Raw genomic sequence first — 19,693 nt, forward strand, 5'->3', positions numbered from 1 at the left:
CTGCTAATTTGCTAACCAGGAATGGTCTACCCTGGAAATCAGACCCATCAGTCCCAGCTAAGCCTTCACATGACCACAGTCTGGTTGACATCTTCACTGCAACCTCATGATGGACTCTGAGGTGGAACCCCCACCTAAGATGCTCCTGAGATCTTGACCCACAGAAACTGTGAAATAATAAATGTGTATGTTTGTTTTGGGTCATTAGTTTGGGATAATTTGTTATGTACCAACAGAAAACAAATACAGGCCATTACATAAATCAATACAGAAATTTTATCTGTGTGATAGTCATTATGATAGAATCAGAAAACAGGATGCAAAAATGCTAACCTTAATTGAACTCCAAAAAGGAGGATAATTCTAGGTGACAATGGACAGATAACCAGACTTCATCTACCTCTTCCAGCTTTATGTTTTTGCTGGACCTCTAAATTGCTTAGTTATGAAGCCAGGTAATATAAATACGACCTGCTAAGGGTTTCAGATTGGGTTATATAAGGTGAAATATCAGTAGACATTCCCCTTGAGTGAGATATATTAAGAATGAAATATTTAATATTCAATAGGATTTATTTGTGTTGCTCTGATGAAGACCCCCTCTTCCACTGGCTTCCTTTACTATGGACCTTTAGGAAAAGTATGAATGAGGAGTTTTGTTTCTTTGGTGTGAAATGGGCTTCCTGTCAAGGCTAATATGGTATGGGAGAGACACAGTATGCACGGAAGCATGGGCCCAGAAGCAAGTATAAAAACGGAAGCATCTTATAGTGAGTTCAGATGTATGAAGGGTCTGGAATTGTTTGATTCCAGCTTACCTTAATTGAGCTCTAAAAAGGAGAATAATCCTAGGTGGCAAAAGACAGATAAGAATCAGTCTGATGATGTGATGTGAGAAGAAGCTAGATTTGAGTCCAATGTAGAGTTATTCAGAGGCAAAAACATAGAGACAGCATTGTGTGTATAATTCTAAATCATGAAGATTAGAATGTAATTCAGCTGGTGAAATATGCTGTAGATCTTACATAAATTTTGTTGTATGTAAGGCATCAGGACACAGCGGATACTGGAAAAGAAAAGAAAAAGGAAAAAAAAACTTGAAAGTTTTCCAAACCAACATTTGTACTTTGGCATTTAAGATTTTTCCTTTGTGGCTCAGTAGTCTATACTTGCTTCTCTTTAGTCTAAATGAAAAATAGGTATATAAGCTAATTGTGAGACAACTTTTCAAAATGACACCCAGAGTTATAGAGTAGTTATTCAGGCATATACCTATGTGGAGAATACCAGAGCCCAATTTATTGCTAGTTTCAGTCTTTTGTACTAGAGACAGGAGTCAGGATTTAGGATCCTAGGGATAATTTCCCCCTTAAAATAGAACAGCAACAAAACCCACAATAGCCTCTTTGTAAACTATATACTTAAATGTGGGCAAAAGTTTATAAGTTGATTTCATTAATCACCATGCTATTTTAAAAAGTGCCAACTTGGAAATAAAATATTAATAGTAAGGGTAAATGGACAATTAACTATTTTCAGGGTTGTAATTTTAAGAACTAGGCATAAAAAATACAGAAAGGAGGAGATACTTAAAAAAATTCTGGAAGCCTTCTTCAGTTGTCTGCATGTGGCTCCTCCAGGTGTGGCAATCCTCCTCCTGCCTTCCCCCATGCCCACACACTCTTTCTCTTGGTCCCAAACACATAGACATAAACATTATGTGAGAAACTTACCATTTCCCGGTTTTCATTAATTCAACTGCTTCATTGATTTTATCAAAATCCAGAGTATGGGTAATCAGTGCATCTAGATTAAACTTCTTTGCCATATAATCAGAAATCAGCTTAGGAACATCATCTCTGCTCTTCCAGCCTGGAAATACATAGATTAAGGACAGATTTTATGCATGAGACTTCACTTGAAAAGAACCAACATCCAGAGTAAACGTTGGAGGTGTTGGCTTTGACTGAGGAAATCTAAGGGTGTTCATTTAACTTGCCCATTCTTTAGAATCCCTGTTGCAACCACGTGCCTCATGGAGAAGGCTGTTTTCCTAAAGGAGACCTCTAGTACTATAGAAAAGAATTAAGTAGGTAGAACCTGGGCCTTGTCTTGAGATGTTCTTGGTATTAGGTTGTTTTCTGTGGGAAGCAGTGGATCCATATCTAAAATATAACAAAGGCCAAAGTCTTAGGAATCATGAAAGAAAGCAATTCATAGGTTAGAAATTTCCTCTTTGTGTGTTTGTGTGTTTTGATGTGCAGCTTCACAAAAGAGCCAAATACCTTAAGGGAAAAGAACTCCTATCATGCAGTGAACCTAGTGAAAAAGAGTATGTATGAAATAATGTGGGAATAATATAAGGCATTTGACTGCTAACCAGACGGCTGGCACTTCAAACCCACGAGCCACTCCTTGGAAGGAAGATTGGGCAATCTACTTCCATAGAGATACTGCCTCAGAAACCCAAGGAGGTATCGCTGAGTCGAGACTGACTCTGTGGCAGTGAGTTTGGTTTTTGGTTTGGTCAGGAAATAAGAGTTGCACAGGTAATGATGAGCTTAGCATTGTATTCTCTATATTTTCATGATTTTCTAGAAACAGTGCTCTTACATTTAGCCCCGTGAAGTTACAGATCAGTGAGTTACCAGAGAGAATTTGGTGGCTTTCTCATTTCTGGAAAGGGTGGTGTGGTGTAATTGTTCAAAGAAACAACAGTGTGCTAAGCAGATTGCTCTGAGGTAGCATCTTCGCAGTTACTTGCTTTTGTTGGTTCTAGCCTAGGTTGTGTTCCCCAGCCTTCCCACTGATTGTGAAAATCATTAACACCCCAAAGAATTTATTTTCTACTTAAGTTGGTTTCTGTTATAGGAAACAGTTACGGATTGAATTGAAGGAGCTCTGGTGGTGTAATGCCTAAGGCATTTGACTGCTATCCAGAGGGTTGATGGTTCAAACCCACCAGCCACTCCATGGAAGACTGGGCAATCTACTTCTGCAAAGATTTAATGCCTCAGAAACCCAAAAGGGGTCATGTGGTTATAATTCCATTTGGAAGTGGGTTGTCTTTGTTATATTAATGAGACAGGATTAGGATAGGGTGTATCTTGAGTTGATGTCTTTTCAGATATAGTATAGATTAACAAGAGAGCCAGCAAGCAGAGATGGGGGAAATAGATACCATGCCATGTGCAAATCACCAGGAAACCAAGGAAAAGAGATAAGGACTTTCCCTCAGAGCCAACAGAGAGAGACAAAAAACTTTCCCTAGAGCCAGGGGAATTTGGACTTGTAATTTCCCAAACGTGGAACCTCCTAAACTATGAGAAAATAAATCTCTGTATGTTAAAGTCATCCACTTATGGTATTTCTGCCATAGCAGGACTAGTTAACTAAGACAGAATATGGTACCAAGTGTGGGGTGCTGCTCTAACAGATATCTAAAATGTGGAAGTAGTTTTGGAAATGGGTAAATGGTAGAGGCTGGAAGAGTTTTTAGGCACTTAACAGTAAAAACCTGCATTGCCTTGAAAAGATTGTTGATAGAATTATGGAACTCAAAGGCAATTTGGATGAGGATTCAGAAGGAAATGAGGAGAGGTATAGAGAAAGTCTCTTGTCTGAGAGAATACATATGGTGCCAGCAACAGCATGTTGCTTGAAATGTGGATGAGAAGCTTCTGGTGAGGCTTTAAAAGGAAATGATGAACATGTGATCGTGCTAAGTTCTGTATCAGAGAGTTACCAGAGAGAATTTGGTGGCTTTCTCATTTCTGGAAAGCAGAGGGTGATGCTTTTTATGCAGTGGCAGAGAGCTTGTCTGAGTTATGTTCAAATGTTTGGTGGAAGGTAAAACTTGTAAATGATGAACTTTGGTATTTGGTTGAAAGGATTTCTAAGCAAGAGCTTAAATGTGCTGCTTGGTTTCTTCTTATTGCTTATAGTGAAATGTGAGAGGTAGGAGATGGCTTTAAAAATGAACTGTGTGAAATGAAAAGAAAACTTAAAGATTTGGAAAATTCTGTTGTATGATTTAAGGACACATGTCCTAGAATTTTCACCAAGGGCCATGGCTACACAAACTTTCGTTGAAGAGATTAAATGTGTAACAGATGCATTCAACCAACTACCACAGCAGAAAACCTATCTGCTTAGACTGAAGGTGATAGAGATAGGAGAAAAGGAAAGAGCTGTCAGCTTGTCTTGGTTCTCTCCAAAACCAAATGAAACTCACTGTTGTCGAGTTGGATCTGACTCACAGTGACCCCTCCTTGGGTGTCTGAGGTGGTATCACTACAGAAATAGATTGCCCAATCTTCCTTCCGAGGAGTGGCTGGTGTGTTTGAACCGTCAGCCTTCTGGTTAGCAGTCAAGTGCCTTAGGCACTAGGCCACCAGACTTACTGGTTCTCTAGTGCTGCTGTAACAGACATATCACAAGTGGATGGCTTTAACAAACAGGAATTTATTCTCTTACAGTCCAAATTCAGAGTGCTGGCTCTAGAGGCTAGATGAAGTCCCCTCCACCATGGGCTTCAGTTCTGCTCTTATTCTAGGTCTACTGGATCTAGAGACATCTCCTACCTCAGACGCTGCTAGCAGCTGAGGCTAAAGAATCCAAGATTAGCAGGTAAAATGACACAGTTCCAAGATTGGTAGGCAGCAGAGTAGGCTATTGGTTCAAGTCCAGGAACAATCCCAAGATTGCCAGGCAATGTTGCAGGCCACTGATATGAAGACTCAGCCAAATGCAGGATCCAGATGTGCCAAAAAGATAGAGACCTTTCTCAAAGCTTCCCCATAAATACTGGAAGCAGGCCATACCCCAAAGGCAACTAATTAACTGCTCACAGCAGATTCCACCATGGAGTTATCACACCACATTCAATCTCATCATGGGAATAATTGCATTCAACTGCCAAGCTATTCTAAGTTGTTGTTGTTGCTATGTGCTGTCAAGTTGGACCCAACTAATAGCGACCCCTCCTTGGGTTTCTGAGGCAGTATCACTACGGAAGTAGGCTACACAACCTTCCTTCCGAGGAGTGGCTGGTGAGTTTGAACCACCAGCCTTTGGCTAGCAGTCAAGTGCCTTAGGCACTATGCTACCAGAGCTCCTTACAGCCCAGCTAATTTGACACAGAAACTTAACTACCATAGCCTCTTAGAATCCTACTGGCAGGAAATAGGCCAAAGGAGCTACAACTGTTGAACCCAAGAGAAGAAAAGAACTATTCCTGGAATAGCTGAGAGATCAGTAGAACTTTTGTAAGAAGCATGGTGTTGCTGTGAGTTGGAATCAACTCAATGGCAGTGATTTGGTTTTTTGGTTAATGCCCAGGGATCTGAGTTGCCATTCATGTGTGCCTGGAAGACAGAGATGAAGCCCAGAGCCCAGGGGCCTCCACCTAGAAGTCAGAGGGTGTGATCAACACCTACAGTGTGGAGGTCAGAACCATTACCCAGATGGTCTCAGAAAACAGAAGGTTATTTTCAAACTATGAGAGCTGATGTAAATTGTTCTGCTGAGTTTTGGACTGGCTTGGTCCCCATTATCACTTTTGTTTCTCTAATTTCTCCCATTTGTAATGGGAATGTCTATCTTGTGGCTGTTATACCATTATACTTTGGAAGCAGATACCTTGTAATGTACATTTCCCAGGTTCACAGATGAAGAGAAATTTTGCCCCAGGATAGAATATGCCTAAAGTCTCATTCATGTTTGTCATAGATGATTTATTTCCTTTTCAGAGATATCTTTGCTAGTATAGAGGAATCCAACTGATTTTTGTATGTTGATCTTGTATCCTGCCATTATGCCAAATCTTTCTGTAAGTTCCAGTAGTTTTTTTGCTGAGTCTCTTGGGTTTTGTATGTATAGGATCATATCATCAGCAAATAGGCATAGTTTTACTTCTTCATTACCAATTTGGATGCTTTGATTTCCCTTTCTTGCCTTATTGCTCTGGCTAGGATTTCTAATAGAATGCTGGGTAGAAGTGGTGATAGAAGGCATCCTTGTCTGGTTCCTGTTCACAAGGGGAATGGTTTCAGTTTCTCTCCATTAACACATTATTATGTTGAGAAATTCTCTTCTAGTCCTATTTTCTTGACAGTTTTTTTTTAAATAAGGAATGGATGTTGGATTATATCAAATACCTTTTCAGCATTGATTGATAAGCTCATGTGATTCTTTTCCTTCATTTTACTTATGTGATAATTACACTGATTCCCCCCCAATATCGAACCATCCTTGCATACTTGATAGGAATCCAACTTGGTCCTAATGCATTATTATTATTATTATTATTATTTGTTATGTTGTTGGAGTCTACTGGCTAGGATTTTGTTGAAGATTTTTGGGTATATATTCATGAAGAAAAGATTTGATGCATTGAACACCAACAACCGAAACCAGAAGAATTGTGGGATGACATCAAGAACATCATCCATGAAGAAAGCAAGAGATCACTAAAAAGATGAGAAAAGAAGAAAAGGCCAAAATGGATGACAGAAGAGACTCTGAAACTTGTCCTTGAGCAGAGAGTAGCTAAAGCAAGTGGAAGAAATGACAAGATCAAAGAGCTGAATAGAAGATTTCAAAGAGCAGCTTGAGCAGACAAAACCAATTACTATAATGAAATGTGCAAAGACTTGGACTTAGAAAACCAAAAGGGAAGAACATGTTCAGCATTTCTCAGGCTGAAAGAATGGAGGAAAAAAATTAAGCCTCAAGTTGCAATATTGAAAGATTCTATGGGCAAAATATTGACTGATGCAGGAAATATCAAAAGAATATGGAAGGAATACACAGAGTCACTGTACCAAAAAGAACCAGTCAGTCTTCATCCATTTTACAAGGTGGCATATGTTCAAGAACCAATGGTACTGAAAGAGGAAGTCGAAGCTGCAATGAAGGAATTGGTGAAGAACAAGGCTCCAGGAATTGATGAATATCCATTGAGATGTTTCAACAAATGGATGCCCCACTGGAGTCACTCACTCGGTAATGCCAAGAGAATTGGAAGACAGCTACCTGGCCAACTGACTGGAAGAGATTCATATATGTACTCCTTCAAAAGAAAGGTGATCCCATACAATGTGGAAATTATTGAACAATGTCATTAATATCACACACAAGTAAGATCTTACTGAAGACAATTAAAAAATGATTGCAGCAGCATATTGACAGAGAACTTCCAGAGGTGCAAGCTGGATTCAGAAGAGGATATGGAACAAGGGATATCATAGCTGCTGGCAGATGGATCTTGGCTCGAGGCAAAGAATACTAGAAAGCTGTTTACTTGTGTTTTATTGACTCTGCAAAGGCATTTGATTGTGTGGATCATAACAAATTGTGGACAACATTGGGAAGAATGGGAATTCCAGAGCACTTAATTGCACTCATGAGGAACCTGTCCATTGACCAGGAGGCTGTCGTTCGAACAAAATAAGGGAACACTGCATGATTTAAAATCAAGAAAGGAGTGTGTCAGGGTTGTAGCCTTTCCCCATACTTATTCAATTCATATGCTGATCAAATAATCCAAGAAGCTTGACTATATGAAGAGGAACATGGCATCAAGATTGGAGGAAGAATCATTAACAACCTGTGATACACTGACGATACAACTTTGCTTGCTAAAAGTGAGGATGACTTGAGGCACTTACTGAGGAAGATCAAAGAATACAGTTTGCAGTATGGATTACATCTCAGTGTAAAGAAAACAAAAATCCTCACAACTGGACCTATAAACAGCATCAAGATAAATGGAGAAAAGATTGAAGTTGTCAAAGACTTCACATTGCTTGGTTCTACAATTGACGCCAATGGAAGCAGCAGTCAGGATATAAGGTGACGTATAGCACTGGGCAAGTCTGCTGTGAAGAACCTCTTTCATGTGCTGAGAAGCGAAGATGTCTCCTTGAGGACTAAGATGCACCTGACACAAACCATGGTATTTTCAGTCGTCTCATATGCACGTGAGAGCTGGACAATGAATAAGGAAGACCAAAGAAGAGTTCATGCTTTTGAGTTGTGGTGCTGGTGAAGAATGCTTAAAACACCATGGATTGCTAAAAGAACTAACAGATCTGTCCTAGAGGAAGTGCAGCTAGAATGCTCCTTGGAAGCGAGAATAGCCAGCCTTCATCTCACCTACTTTGGTCATGTTCTCAGAAGACACCATTCCCTGGAGAAGGATGTCGTGCTTGGTAAGGTGGAGGGTTGATGATAGAAGGCAAGGCCTTCAATGAGATGGATTGACATGGTGGCTGTAATGAGGCTCAAGTATAGCAAGGATCATGGAGCTGGCATGGGATTGGGTGGTGTTTCATTCTCCTGGTCACTATGAGTCAGTAACGACTCTACGGCACCTTACAACAACATTCATGAAGAATATTGCTCTGTAGTTTTCCTTTTTAATGGTGTCTTTGCCTGGTTTTGGCATCAGGTTTATGCCTGCTTAATAAAATGCATTTTGGAGGATTCCATCCTTTTCTGTGTTCTGGAATAGTTTCAGTAGGATTGGTGTCAGCTCTTCTCTGAATGATTGTTTATCAATTTTTAAAAATGTTTTCTATCCTTTTGTGTGAAAAGAAATCTTAACAAGAAGCAACTGACTACATCTAATATTCATGCCCTGACCTTGAGTATTCATGCACTGAAACAAAAACAATGATCTAAAACACTTGCTTTGGGTCCCTTCTAAATATTTATGTTACATCTTCCCCTGTTCTCCACCTCCAAACCTCAGACATTCCCACCCTTTTGTGCTCAGACATTCCCACCCTTTTGTGCTTCATGCATACTTCCAAAAATAGATCCCTTTAAGGAACGCCCTGAGAACAATAAGTGACCACTGATATTGAGCTGGTCACGATCAGTCAACATCCCCACAAACACGCAGACACCATGGCTTTCATGGCAAGAGGCCAGGGCAGCTACCTGTTATAAAGAAAATGCAGAATAGGGGTTAAAAGATGTACTTAGGATTCACATCTAACTTTTAATCTCAGCTTGAGTGACTGATCTGTCACCCTCTTTTCTGATGCTCCCTATCCTCATTTGTGATAATATTTATTTTTTAAGGATGCTATGAAATAGTTAAGATATTGTATGCTGCCTTATATATGTTGTTTTTGTTGTGTGCTTCGGAGTCAATTCCGACCCATGTTATTTGCCATTGAGTTGATTCTGATTCATAGAATGAACAGTGTGACAGAGCTAAACTGCCCTATAGGGTATTATCCTATGTTACACTCTTTATAGGAGCTGATAGTGATGGCTTTTCTCCTGAGAAGCAGACTGTGATTTCAAACCACTGGCATTTTTGTTAGCAGCTGATCACTTAATCGTTGTACCACCAGTGCTCCTGGTATATAGGATTCAATATATTAAAGTAACAAGAGTGAAAATAATAACAACATTCTTGGTAATAATTTTTATCAGAACCATCAGTAACACAAGTGGTTGGTTATTACTGACTTTTTTTTTTTAACATTAACGGGGACAGTTAGATATTTGTATAGTACTGTGTACTATTAGGGAGCTTGGGTGACACAGTCCCTAAGGCATTTGACTGCTAACCAGAAGGTTGGTGGTTCAAACCACCAGCCATTCCTTGGAAGGAATATTGGGCAATCTACTTCCATAGAGATAATGCCTTGGAAACCCAAGGAGGGGTGGCTATGAATCAAATTGACTAGAGGGCAGTGAGTTTTTTTTTTTGGTGTGCTATTAAATGATAATAAACAGTCATGTTTATGCAAGTCATTTTCAAAGCTATTTCTCAGAGCAAGAGTATATGAAATGTTTTGCTACATTCTTTTTACAGAAGAGGGAATTTAGATATAATGAGGAAGGAAAACATTTTGTATACTGGGGAAACGGCCCTGTTTGGATGAGGCAGTTCTTGAATTTTCATACAGCTGATTATAAGATTTTCCATGCAACCCAATAATACACTATTTCTTCAAATCTCCAAAGAAAACAAGTTTCAGGTTTTAAAATAACTTCCTGTCAATTCATGTTCTTCTATACAAATCATGTTCACTCAGGAGAAACAAACAAACAAACATATAAACTATTTTAAAACATTTCATTTTTGAAATAAGCCCATTTAGTTGAGATTGATAAATAACATTGATGGAAGCTTATCTCAGATCTAACACTAAGGACTTTGTTGAAAGTGCAAAGCTCACTCAGTGTTTTACGGGATCTTGAATTCAGGTTTTACTTATCTAGCTTAAATTTCCTGGCTCAGAAATTATAGTTACCAGGCTGTGTTTTGTAATGAAATAATTTAGCCAGAATTCTTTACAAAGTCTTACTCTCCTGTATGTTTGAGAATATATGCTTATATGAAGGACTGGTATGATAGAACAGAGAGGGAGAAGAAAACCTAGCACAAAAGTTATAGATTCAATGAGTATCTTGGATAATGAACAGATTTATTGTATGGATAAAGGGTACCATCTGGGATCTCATGGGGCACAGAGAAAGTTAGAGAAATGTGTAGAGAATTTCAGATGTTTCATTAAATAAAAATCTAAGATGATCACCTGAACAAATACTGGTAATGTTCCCTATAAAAGAGTACATACCACAGTTTCTGGGTTTCCAATGGCTTCAAAGCAAAAATCTGCACCAGCACCAGTCATCCCAAATAAAACTTCTTGAATAGGTATCTTGAATTCTTGTGGGCTGATGCACTCAGTGGCACCCACTTCTCTTGCTTTTTCAAACTTGTCTTTGTTGACATCCACTCCGATGATCCTGGCTGCTCCTGCTTCCTTACAGCCCATGATTACAGACAAGCTCACTGCTCCAAGACCAAGTACTACACAGGGGGAGCCTGAGCATATAAAGGCAGAAAACCCAGAAAACAATGGCAATGGAACATGTACATTTATTCAATTGGGAAGGCCAAGTGCATACTTTCTTTGAGACATTAACATAGGACATTTTCAGATAAAACACTAAAACTGGAGTTTTAGTGTCTCAATATCTTTTCAGATATGGAACACTTGTTTGCAATAGAAGCAAAAAACTACCTGTGAATAGAGTTTCAAAGTCCCAGGAATTACCATGGATGGAAGTATTTTAATTAACATTCATGGAATCTTAAGATTTATTTGACAGAATATTGATTCAATATCAGATATATTCAAGTCCCTTAAACCTATCTCCATCTTCCTTCAACTGTCCCTTTCTTCTTCTTCTTCTTCTTTTTTTTTTAATATCTATAAACTTTACATTACTTACAGTGGCAATGCCTTATGAAGGCTAAGACTTTTTAAAGTCATTGCCGTTGAGTTGATTCTAACTCATAGAGACCACAGTGTAGAACTGCCCTATTGGGTTTCTAAGGCTGTAAATCTTTACGGAAGTGACTACCACATCTTTGTCCCTTGGAGCAGGCAATGGGTTTGGACCACTGACCTCTGGTTAGCAGCCAAATGCCTTAACCACTACAACACCAGAGCACCTAAAGCTTTTTTTTTTCTTTTTAATTACAGTCTAAAATTGGACCAATTTAAATGGAACCACTGCCACTCTTATTTTCTGTATGTTATGGGAACTACTGAACACTGTAAAAGGCAAAGACCTAAAATTGAACAGCAACTTTAAGAAGGGCTCTCAGCAAAGAAGAATGAAGAAAACCAAAGATGCATGGAAACAATTAGTCCAACCGACTGGTATACCATGCAATCCTCAGCCTATATGACTATGAGACCAGAAGAACTAGATGGTGCCCGACTACCACTGTATTGTGGTGATTCAGTTTGCATGTCAACTTGGCTGGGCCTGGTTGAGTGGCTGGGCAGCTGGTGATAGTTATTCCCCATGATGAGACCGGCAATCAACTCCATGGAGGGATCTACCACAAGCAGCTGAGTAGGTGCTTTTGGGATGTGGTCTGCTTCCTGTGTATAAGGGAATGGCCTTTGGGAATGGTCTCTAGTTTATGGCACGCTTGGACCCTGCATGTAGCTGTGTCGTTGTTCTGTCTGCCATGCTCTGCCGACCTGGGGACTTACAATGGACTTGAATTAATGGCCTGCCATGTGATTTGATAGTATCGGGACTGTGCCTTTTTAGTTGTCAACCTTGGGCTTAGCAGCCTCAGCAGAGAGCAGCTGTCTGAGTGAAGAAAAGCCTCTAACTTCAGTGGGCCAGGAGCAGGAGGTAGAGCTGAAGCCCAAGGCTGAGGGGCTTTCATCCAGCCCCTAGAGCCTGGCACTTTGAACTTGGACTTAAAGCCTCCAAATTGTAAGAGAATAAACTCTTGTTTGTTAAAGCCATCCCATTTGTGGTATTTTCTGTTAGAGCGGCTCTAGGTAACCAGAACAGTAAGTGTTTCAAGTCATCCTCACTTTCAGCAAGCAAAGTTGTGTCATCAGCATATCACAGGTTGTTAATGAGTTCCTCCAATCCTGATGCCACATTTTTCTTCTATAATCCAGCTTCTTGGATTGTTTACTCACCACACAAATTGAGTAAGTATGGTGAAAGGATACAATCCTGATACACTCCCTTCCTGATATTAAATCATGCAGTATCCATGCATTCCATTCATAGTGAGTAAAAATGTCCCTCACGTTGGCAGTATTGATTGCAGCACCATATCCAGTGGAAAAACAACAGCTAATTAGGCATACTTTCTCAAGGGCTACATCTGCCTCAATCTTGGCAGCTGCCATTTGGTTTATCACTGTGTATTCAGAGAAAGTGCTCATGTTAGCAAAGTGATATACTGATTTTCCCTTGCAGGTAAACCTAGTGGTGCCATCAGATATCAGTCCATTGTATGACTCTCTTTTATAGACAAAAAAGAAACTAAAGAAATATTTAGAATTAGAAAACTTAGATCTCTCCAAATGATATTGAATTAACATTTTTCAATAAGAAAATAATAGCAAAGACTTACTTTATTTTTATACAAAAATTTCCCCTAGAATTCAGACAAGCAGTGCATTCTCTACACTGTGGGAGAGGGAATGTGATAACTTTGTCACCTAGAAGAGCAAAAGAATTTCTTATTACAACTTGATTTCCTTTTTAAAATTGTGGTTAACAGTCAAATAAATGCCTTGGGCACTATGCCACCAGAGATGGCATATATATCTCATAAACCATTTGCCAATTCAACATTTTACATGTACAATTCAGTGACATTAATTATTTTCATCACATTGTGTGACCATTACCATTATCTGTTCCCAAAATTTTCTGTCGCCCTTAACAGAAGCTCAGTCCGTTTTTAATAATAGCTTCTCTTTGCCCCCTTCTTCCCTCTGCTGGTAGAACTTCATTTTTTAAATGAACAGGGCTTGGTGTCTCTCAGTGTGTCAACAACAAGGGTTCCTTGTTGTTGACACACTAAGAATATATCATTATGGTGATAGCTGACAATTATTTCCATATTTAACTATGCCTGATACTACTAAGAAAATAAAATGCCTTCCAAAAGAGTGGATGTCTTTGCCATCTGTGAACCATCCTGCTGTGCCCAGGGCTCAGTGGCTGAATCCTGAGGAGATGGCCCCAGATATTTCTCCTTTGTACTTTCCTCCACGAGCACCAAATGATGTTGTCATGTAGTCTTATCCGACATTTTCTAAACCAACTTTGCTTTCAGGGACTGGATGTAAAATATGGATACCACACACTCACAGAATAAGCTTCTGGATCAGAAAGGAAGGATTATGTAAATGCTGTCTTCTGTGTTTTATAGAAAGTTTTCTTTCTTGGCATGGAGACTAAAGGTAGGCAGATTTCTCTAGCAATGATTTAAATATAATGAGAAGATAGAATAGCTTGCTTGTGATGAACTTAGTGGCTGGTCCTTTGTCTAACCAGGACAATTTATTTCATTTCATATTTTCAGTAAAAAGCTTTTTAGGATTTTTTTTTTTAAACCAAACAAAAGTCACTGCCATCAAGTGGATTCCGACTCATGGTGACCCCTCCTTGGGTTTCTGAGGCGGCATCTCTATGGAAGTAGATTGCCTAGTCTTTCTTCCTCCGAGTGGCTGGTGGGTTTGAACTGCCAACCTTCTGGTTAGCACTCTTTCTAAAATGTAGCTTGATTTTTAGAAAGTAACACATTCATAGGATAAAAAGGCCCAAAATATAATAGTGTGCTAGCCTTGCGTTTGTAAAGAAGACATATATCTCTGAAAAATACCATAGTAATTGTCTCTAAAGTGGAGAAGAGAGGAAATGAGGAACAGGGTGTCTTACTTTTGTGTAATTTAAATATTTACCCTATGAATATGTTACTAAAAAAAAAAAAAGTTACACATTCACAGGATAAAAATTTAAACTACAAACATTTTTAAATTCTTACTCTATGAATGTGCTACTTTTTTTTTTGTTCCTCATTTCCTCATTTCTGCACCTTAGAGACAATTACTATGGTATCTTTCAGAGATACATATCCTCTTTAAAAATGCAGGGCTAGAATAAAACCAAAAAACCCAAACTCACTGCTGTTGAGTCAATTCTGACTCATAGCATCCCCTCCTTGGTTCTCTGAGGCGGTATCTCTATGGAAGTAGATTGCCTATCTTCCTTCTGAGGAGTGGCTGGTGAGTTTGAACCACCAGCTTTCTGGTTAGCAGTCAAATGCCTTAGGCATTATGCCACCAGAGCTCCTCAAGGCTAGCATACTATCTATTATATTTTGGGCCTTGCTTTTTTAACTTATCTTAGAGAGTACTAATTTTACTACATATGGCTTTCCATCATTTAAAAAATGTTTACATAATGTGATGGTTGGAGTTGTGTTTCAACTAGGCTGGCCATGATTTTCAGTGGTTTGGCAGTTGTAATGTGGTCTTCCCCCATGATGAGATCTGCTATGAGGAGGGAATTTCCTCAGGTTTTATGGCTTGCTTCAAGGAGCTCTGGTGGCATAGTGTCTAAGGTATTTGAATTGACTTGTTGGCAGTGAGTTTTTTTTTTTTTTTTTTTGGTTTTATGGCCTGCTTCCAGTGTATATGGATATTCTGGAAAAGCTCTCTAGCTTTTTGCTTGATTTAGATCCTGCATCTGGCCCATGATCATCTGACCTCCAGTTCTTTGGACTTGAACCAGCAACCTGCTGTATTGTCTAGTGATTTTGTGATTATTCCCTTCAGAGCCCCCGGCAATCTTGGATTCCTCAGTCACTGCAGCCAGAGGCCTACTCTCTTGCTTGATGATCTTGGGTTCATTAGCCCCTGCACCTATGTGAATCAGGAGAAGCCTCCAGCCTGACATTTGACTCATGAACTTGGGACTTGGCAACCTCTACAACTGTGTGAGTCATTTCCTTGAGAAAAATCTTTCTCTTAAATATATATATATATATATAGCTCTGGTAGCATAGTGGCTAAGACACTTGCCTGCTAACCAGACGGCTGGCGGTTCAAACCCACCAGCCACTCCTCGGAAGGAAGGTTGGGCAATCCTACTTCCGTAGTGATACTGCCTTGGAAACCCAAGGAGGGGTCGCTATGAGTCAGGTTTGACTCGACGGCACATAACAACAACAACAACAACAAAATATATATATATATATATATACACACACACACACACATATATATATTTCACTGATTTTGCTTCTCTAGAGAACCCAGGCTAAAATATTTGGTACTGGGAATGTTTCTAGAGAAACAAAATCGAAAGAATGGGTTTTCTAAATTGATTATCAAGTTTGACTAGCCTTAAAGGCACTGATGATGACTTTGCCACCATTAATAAAGAGGGCACTGCTAATCCACATCATGAGGTGATAATATTAATACCCAAAATGTCACCACCAATAGATCAAGTATTGATGAGAAGTGAGAGTTTGGTGGGTCACATGTTTGATACTTTTTTTGCAGTTTTGTGAGAATGAGAATATAAGGAAGCTGCTAGATTTGTTCTACTTACCTAGACAAAGTGATGAAACAAAGAGATTATCTCAGGGCTTCAGAGTCACAGCTTAAGGGCCACATAAAAGACTTCAATATTTCCACTTTTCCCCTTAAAGAAAGTCTTATTTCTTGTAGTAACAGAGCTGATATTGTTGAAAACCAAACCCAGAATCTTATAAGAGTGGCTGAATTACAATATCAGTTGAATTGCCAATCTAAAATGGTGTCTGAAGTTAAAGTGAGGCATTGAATGGGAAGAAATGGGATCTTAAAATTTGAGATGGTAATATATGGGAAGATAATCAGGTAGCTGTGAACACTGAGCCCCTAAATTCCTTTGAATCACCGCTACCATCAGAATCAACCTTCTTACCCTCATCTGACGATACTGAGCTATGCTTGATGAGTCATTTTCTGAGAAATCACCTGAGGTGGCCCTGAAACTTTGTCTGGGGCATTGCTTGAGGCAAATGCCTTACAACACATTTCTGAATGTTCCCAGGAACCACTCATGCCACCCATTTTTGTTTCTAGACCAATAACTAGACACAAGTTCCAGTAAGCCCCAGGGGTATATCAGTTCTCCAACCCTATGTTGTAATTTATTCCACAGGAGGCTTGATCACCTTTCCTTCAAGAAGATGTCACACTGACCCATTGCATTGATAACATTATGAATGACTCTAGACTTATTGGTGAGATATTTGCATGGTAGAAGATGGGAAATTAACCCCCCAAAATTCAAATGCCTTCCACCTCAGTGAAATTTCTAGGGTTCCAGTGCTGTGGGGCATGTGGAGATACACCTACTAAAGTGAAGGATAAGTGATTGCATCTGGCCCCTTCTACAACTAAAAAAAAGGCACAATACCTGGTGTGACTGGATTTTAGAGGCAATATATTCTTCATTTGGGTGTATTATTCTGACCTGTTTGTCAAGTGACTCAAAAAACTACTAGTTTTGAATATTGCCCAGAACAACAGAAGGCACTGCAAAAAGTTCAGGCTGCCATGCAAGTTCTGCCACTTGGGCCATATGATCCAGCTGATCCAATGGTGCTTGAAGTGTCAGTGGCAGATAGAAATGATATTTGGAGTCAGGAAGGTCCTTATTGGTGAGTCACAGTGCAGGACCTTAGGCTTTTGGGGCAAAGCCCTGCCATCCTCTGTAGAAAACTACTTTCCTTTTTAGAAAAACCTTTTGGCTTGTTACTGGGTCTTAGTAGTGACTGAACACCTAACCATGGGCCACTAAGTCATCATGCAGCCTGAGCTGCCTACTGCCACTGCCACTGAGTGTTGGACATGCACAACAGTACTCCATTATTAAATGAAACTGATATATAAATAGAGATAAGGCTTGAGCAGGACCTGAAAGGCATAAGTAAGTTGTATGAGGAAGGGGCCCAAATGCCCATAAACTCTACTCCAGTCATTACTTTCCCTCTCCCAATCTGCACCTCTGACCTCATGGGCAGTTCATTATGATCAGTTGATTGAGGAAGAGAAAACTCATTCCTGGTTCTGTACTATATGCAGTCACCACTTGAAATTGGAGCTCTGGTAGCATAGTGCCTAAGGCACTTGACTGCTAACCAGAAGGCTGGCTGTTCAAACCCACCAGCCACTCCTCGGAAGGAAGGTTGGGCAATCCTACTTCCGTAGTGATACTGCCTCGGAAACCCAAGGAGGGGTCGCTATGAGTCGGGGCCGACTCGATGGCATATAACAACAACAACAACAACAGCACTGGAACCCCTTTTTGAGACTTCCCTGAAGGACAGAGGTGAGGGGAGATCCTCCCAATGGGTAGAACGTTGAGAAGTGCTGCTGATCGTTCTCTTTGGTTGGAAGGAGAGATGGCTAGATGTACAATGGTATACTCATTCATGGGTTGTGGGCAATGATTTGGCTGGATGGTGAGTGCCTTGGAAGGAACATGACTAGAAAATTGTTGACAAACATGTATGAGGAAGACATATGTGGAGAGACCTCATAAAATGGGCTAAAGAAGTGAAGATATTTGTATCTCATATGAATGCTCATCAATGGGTGACCTGCAAAGAGGATATTATTTCATCCTGTCCACTTAATTAAAATAATCAAGTAGACAGGATGAAATATTCTGTGGAGACCAGTTATCTTCTTTCTTCAGCTACTCCTATCATTTTGAAATGGACTCATTAACAAGTGGTCATGGTAGCAAGGATGGAGGTTATGCATAGGCTCAGTAACACAGACTTCCACTCACCAAGACTGACCTGACTACAGTCACTGCTGAGTGCCCAATCTGTCAGCAGCAGAGACCAACACTGAATCTGTTATTTGGAACCATTTCTCAGGGTGATCAGCTAGCAAACTGGTGGCAGCTTGATCACATTGACCAACTTCTATCATAGAAAACAAAACAAAACAAAAAACAGAAAAAAAAAAAAAAACAAACTAACCATACCTACTACTATTGAGTTAATTCCAACTCATAGCTATTTTATAGGTCAGAACACAACTGCCACATAGGTTTTCAAAGGCTGTAGTTCCTGACAGAAGCATTAAATTTATATATATATTGATTTTAGTTCTGATCTCCTTTCCTATTTTGTGCCACTAATGTGTTTGACTATTCATCATATGTTTCATTTAAATTAATTGTCCAGCAGTTGCCTTTTTGTTTTTGGAAATTTTTTTTCTTATTTGTACTGTCTTTCAGACCTAGTTTCAGTGCATTCAATTTCTACTTGTTCTTCTTCTTCTTAAAATATAAATGCAGAGAATAAAATATATTTAATATTTTGGTGTAAGAGGAATAATTATCTCTCTTTTTCTAAGAAATGGGCAACATTTCCCTTGTATCTAAATTGATTTCAATATATTTATCTTTTACTTTTCTCATGTGAGTTCTGTGTTACTGCTATTTCCAAACCCCAGGTCCCAATTTGTACCTGTTTTCAGAGTGCTCACTCCTTCTCCCACACTCTCAACTACTCCAGCCCCTTCATGGCCCAAAATAGGAGAAAAATGTGATGATAGTTCAGCTTTTTCATCTCTGTACCACAGAGCCCTGTGGCTACAACCTGTATGGAAAGCAAAAAGTACTATAGTTTTCTCTATCTCAGATAAAGATATTTGAGAATAGTTAGTGTTTTAAAACTTTTTGTTAATTTTTTAAAATGTACTTTTATTATAGGGAAAACACACACACCAAGTTATTTATCAACATAACAACTTCCACAATTACAGCTCAGGGACTTTGATGATATTTTTCATGTTGTGCCACCATTACTGCTAACCTTTTCTAAAATATTCTCCAACCATTAGCATAAAGTCAATACCTTGCAAACAAAAGCTTCCCCTTTCCTCCTCCCTCTGGTAACCACCAATAATCTTTGAGATATATGTATATATGTACACACATACACACACACAATATAGTAGCATAGTGGATAAGACCTTTGGCTGCTAACCAGAAGGTTAGTGATTCAAACCCACCAGCGGCTCCGTGGAAGGAAGATGATGCAATCTACTTCCATAAAGATTTAGAGCCCCAAAAACCTGATGGGGTGATTGCTATGAGTTGAAATCAACCTGAAGGCAGTGAGTTTGGTTTGGTTTCATATGTATATGACTACATAAGTCATATATATAAATGTGTATATATATATATGTGTGTGTATATATATATATATATATATATATACATGGGAGCTCTGGTAGCATAGTGGCTAAGACACTTGCCTGCTAACCAGACGGCTGGCGGTTCAAACCCACCAGCCACTCCTCGGAAG

At 39.4% G+C, this 19,693-nt stretch overlaps 1 protein-coding gene across 1 annotated transcript; it reads right to left on the reverse strand.

The window, feature by feature from the left end:
- Positions 1–969: 969 nt before the first annotated feature.
- Positions 970–19,128, reverse strand: LOC103203784 (alcohol dehydrogenase 6-like). Its single transcript, XM_042782049.1, is given in 9 exon segments — positions 970–1,066; positions 1,734–1,872; positions 8,811–8,946; positions 10,605–10,861; positions 12,599–12,819; positions 12,932–13,019; positions 18,851–18,937; positions 18,940–18,982; positions 19,111–19,128. Coding segments are annotated over 9 exon segments (1,086 nt in total).
- Between the last annotated feature and the right edge of the window lie 565 nt (positions 19,129–19,693).

This window comes from Orycteropus afer, unplaced genomic scaffold (genome assembly GCF_000298275.1).
Source record: "Orycteropus afer afer isolate SDZICR_OR568_19922 unplaced genomic scaffold, OryAfe1.0 scaffold00229, whole genome shotgun sequence".
Classification (NCBI taxonomy): domain Eukaryota; kingdom Metazoa; phylum Chordata; class Mammalia; order Tubulidentata; family Orycteropodidae; genus Orycteropus; species Orycteropus afer.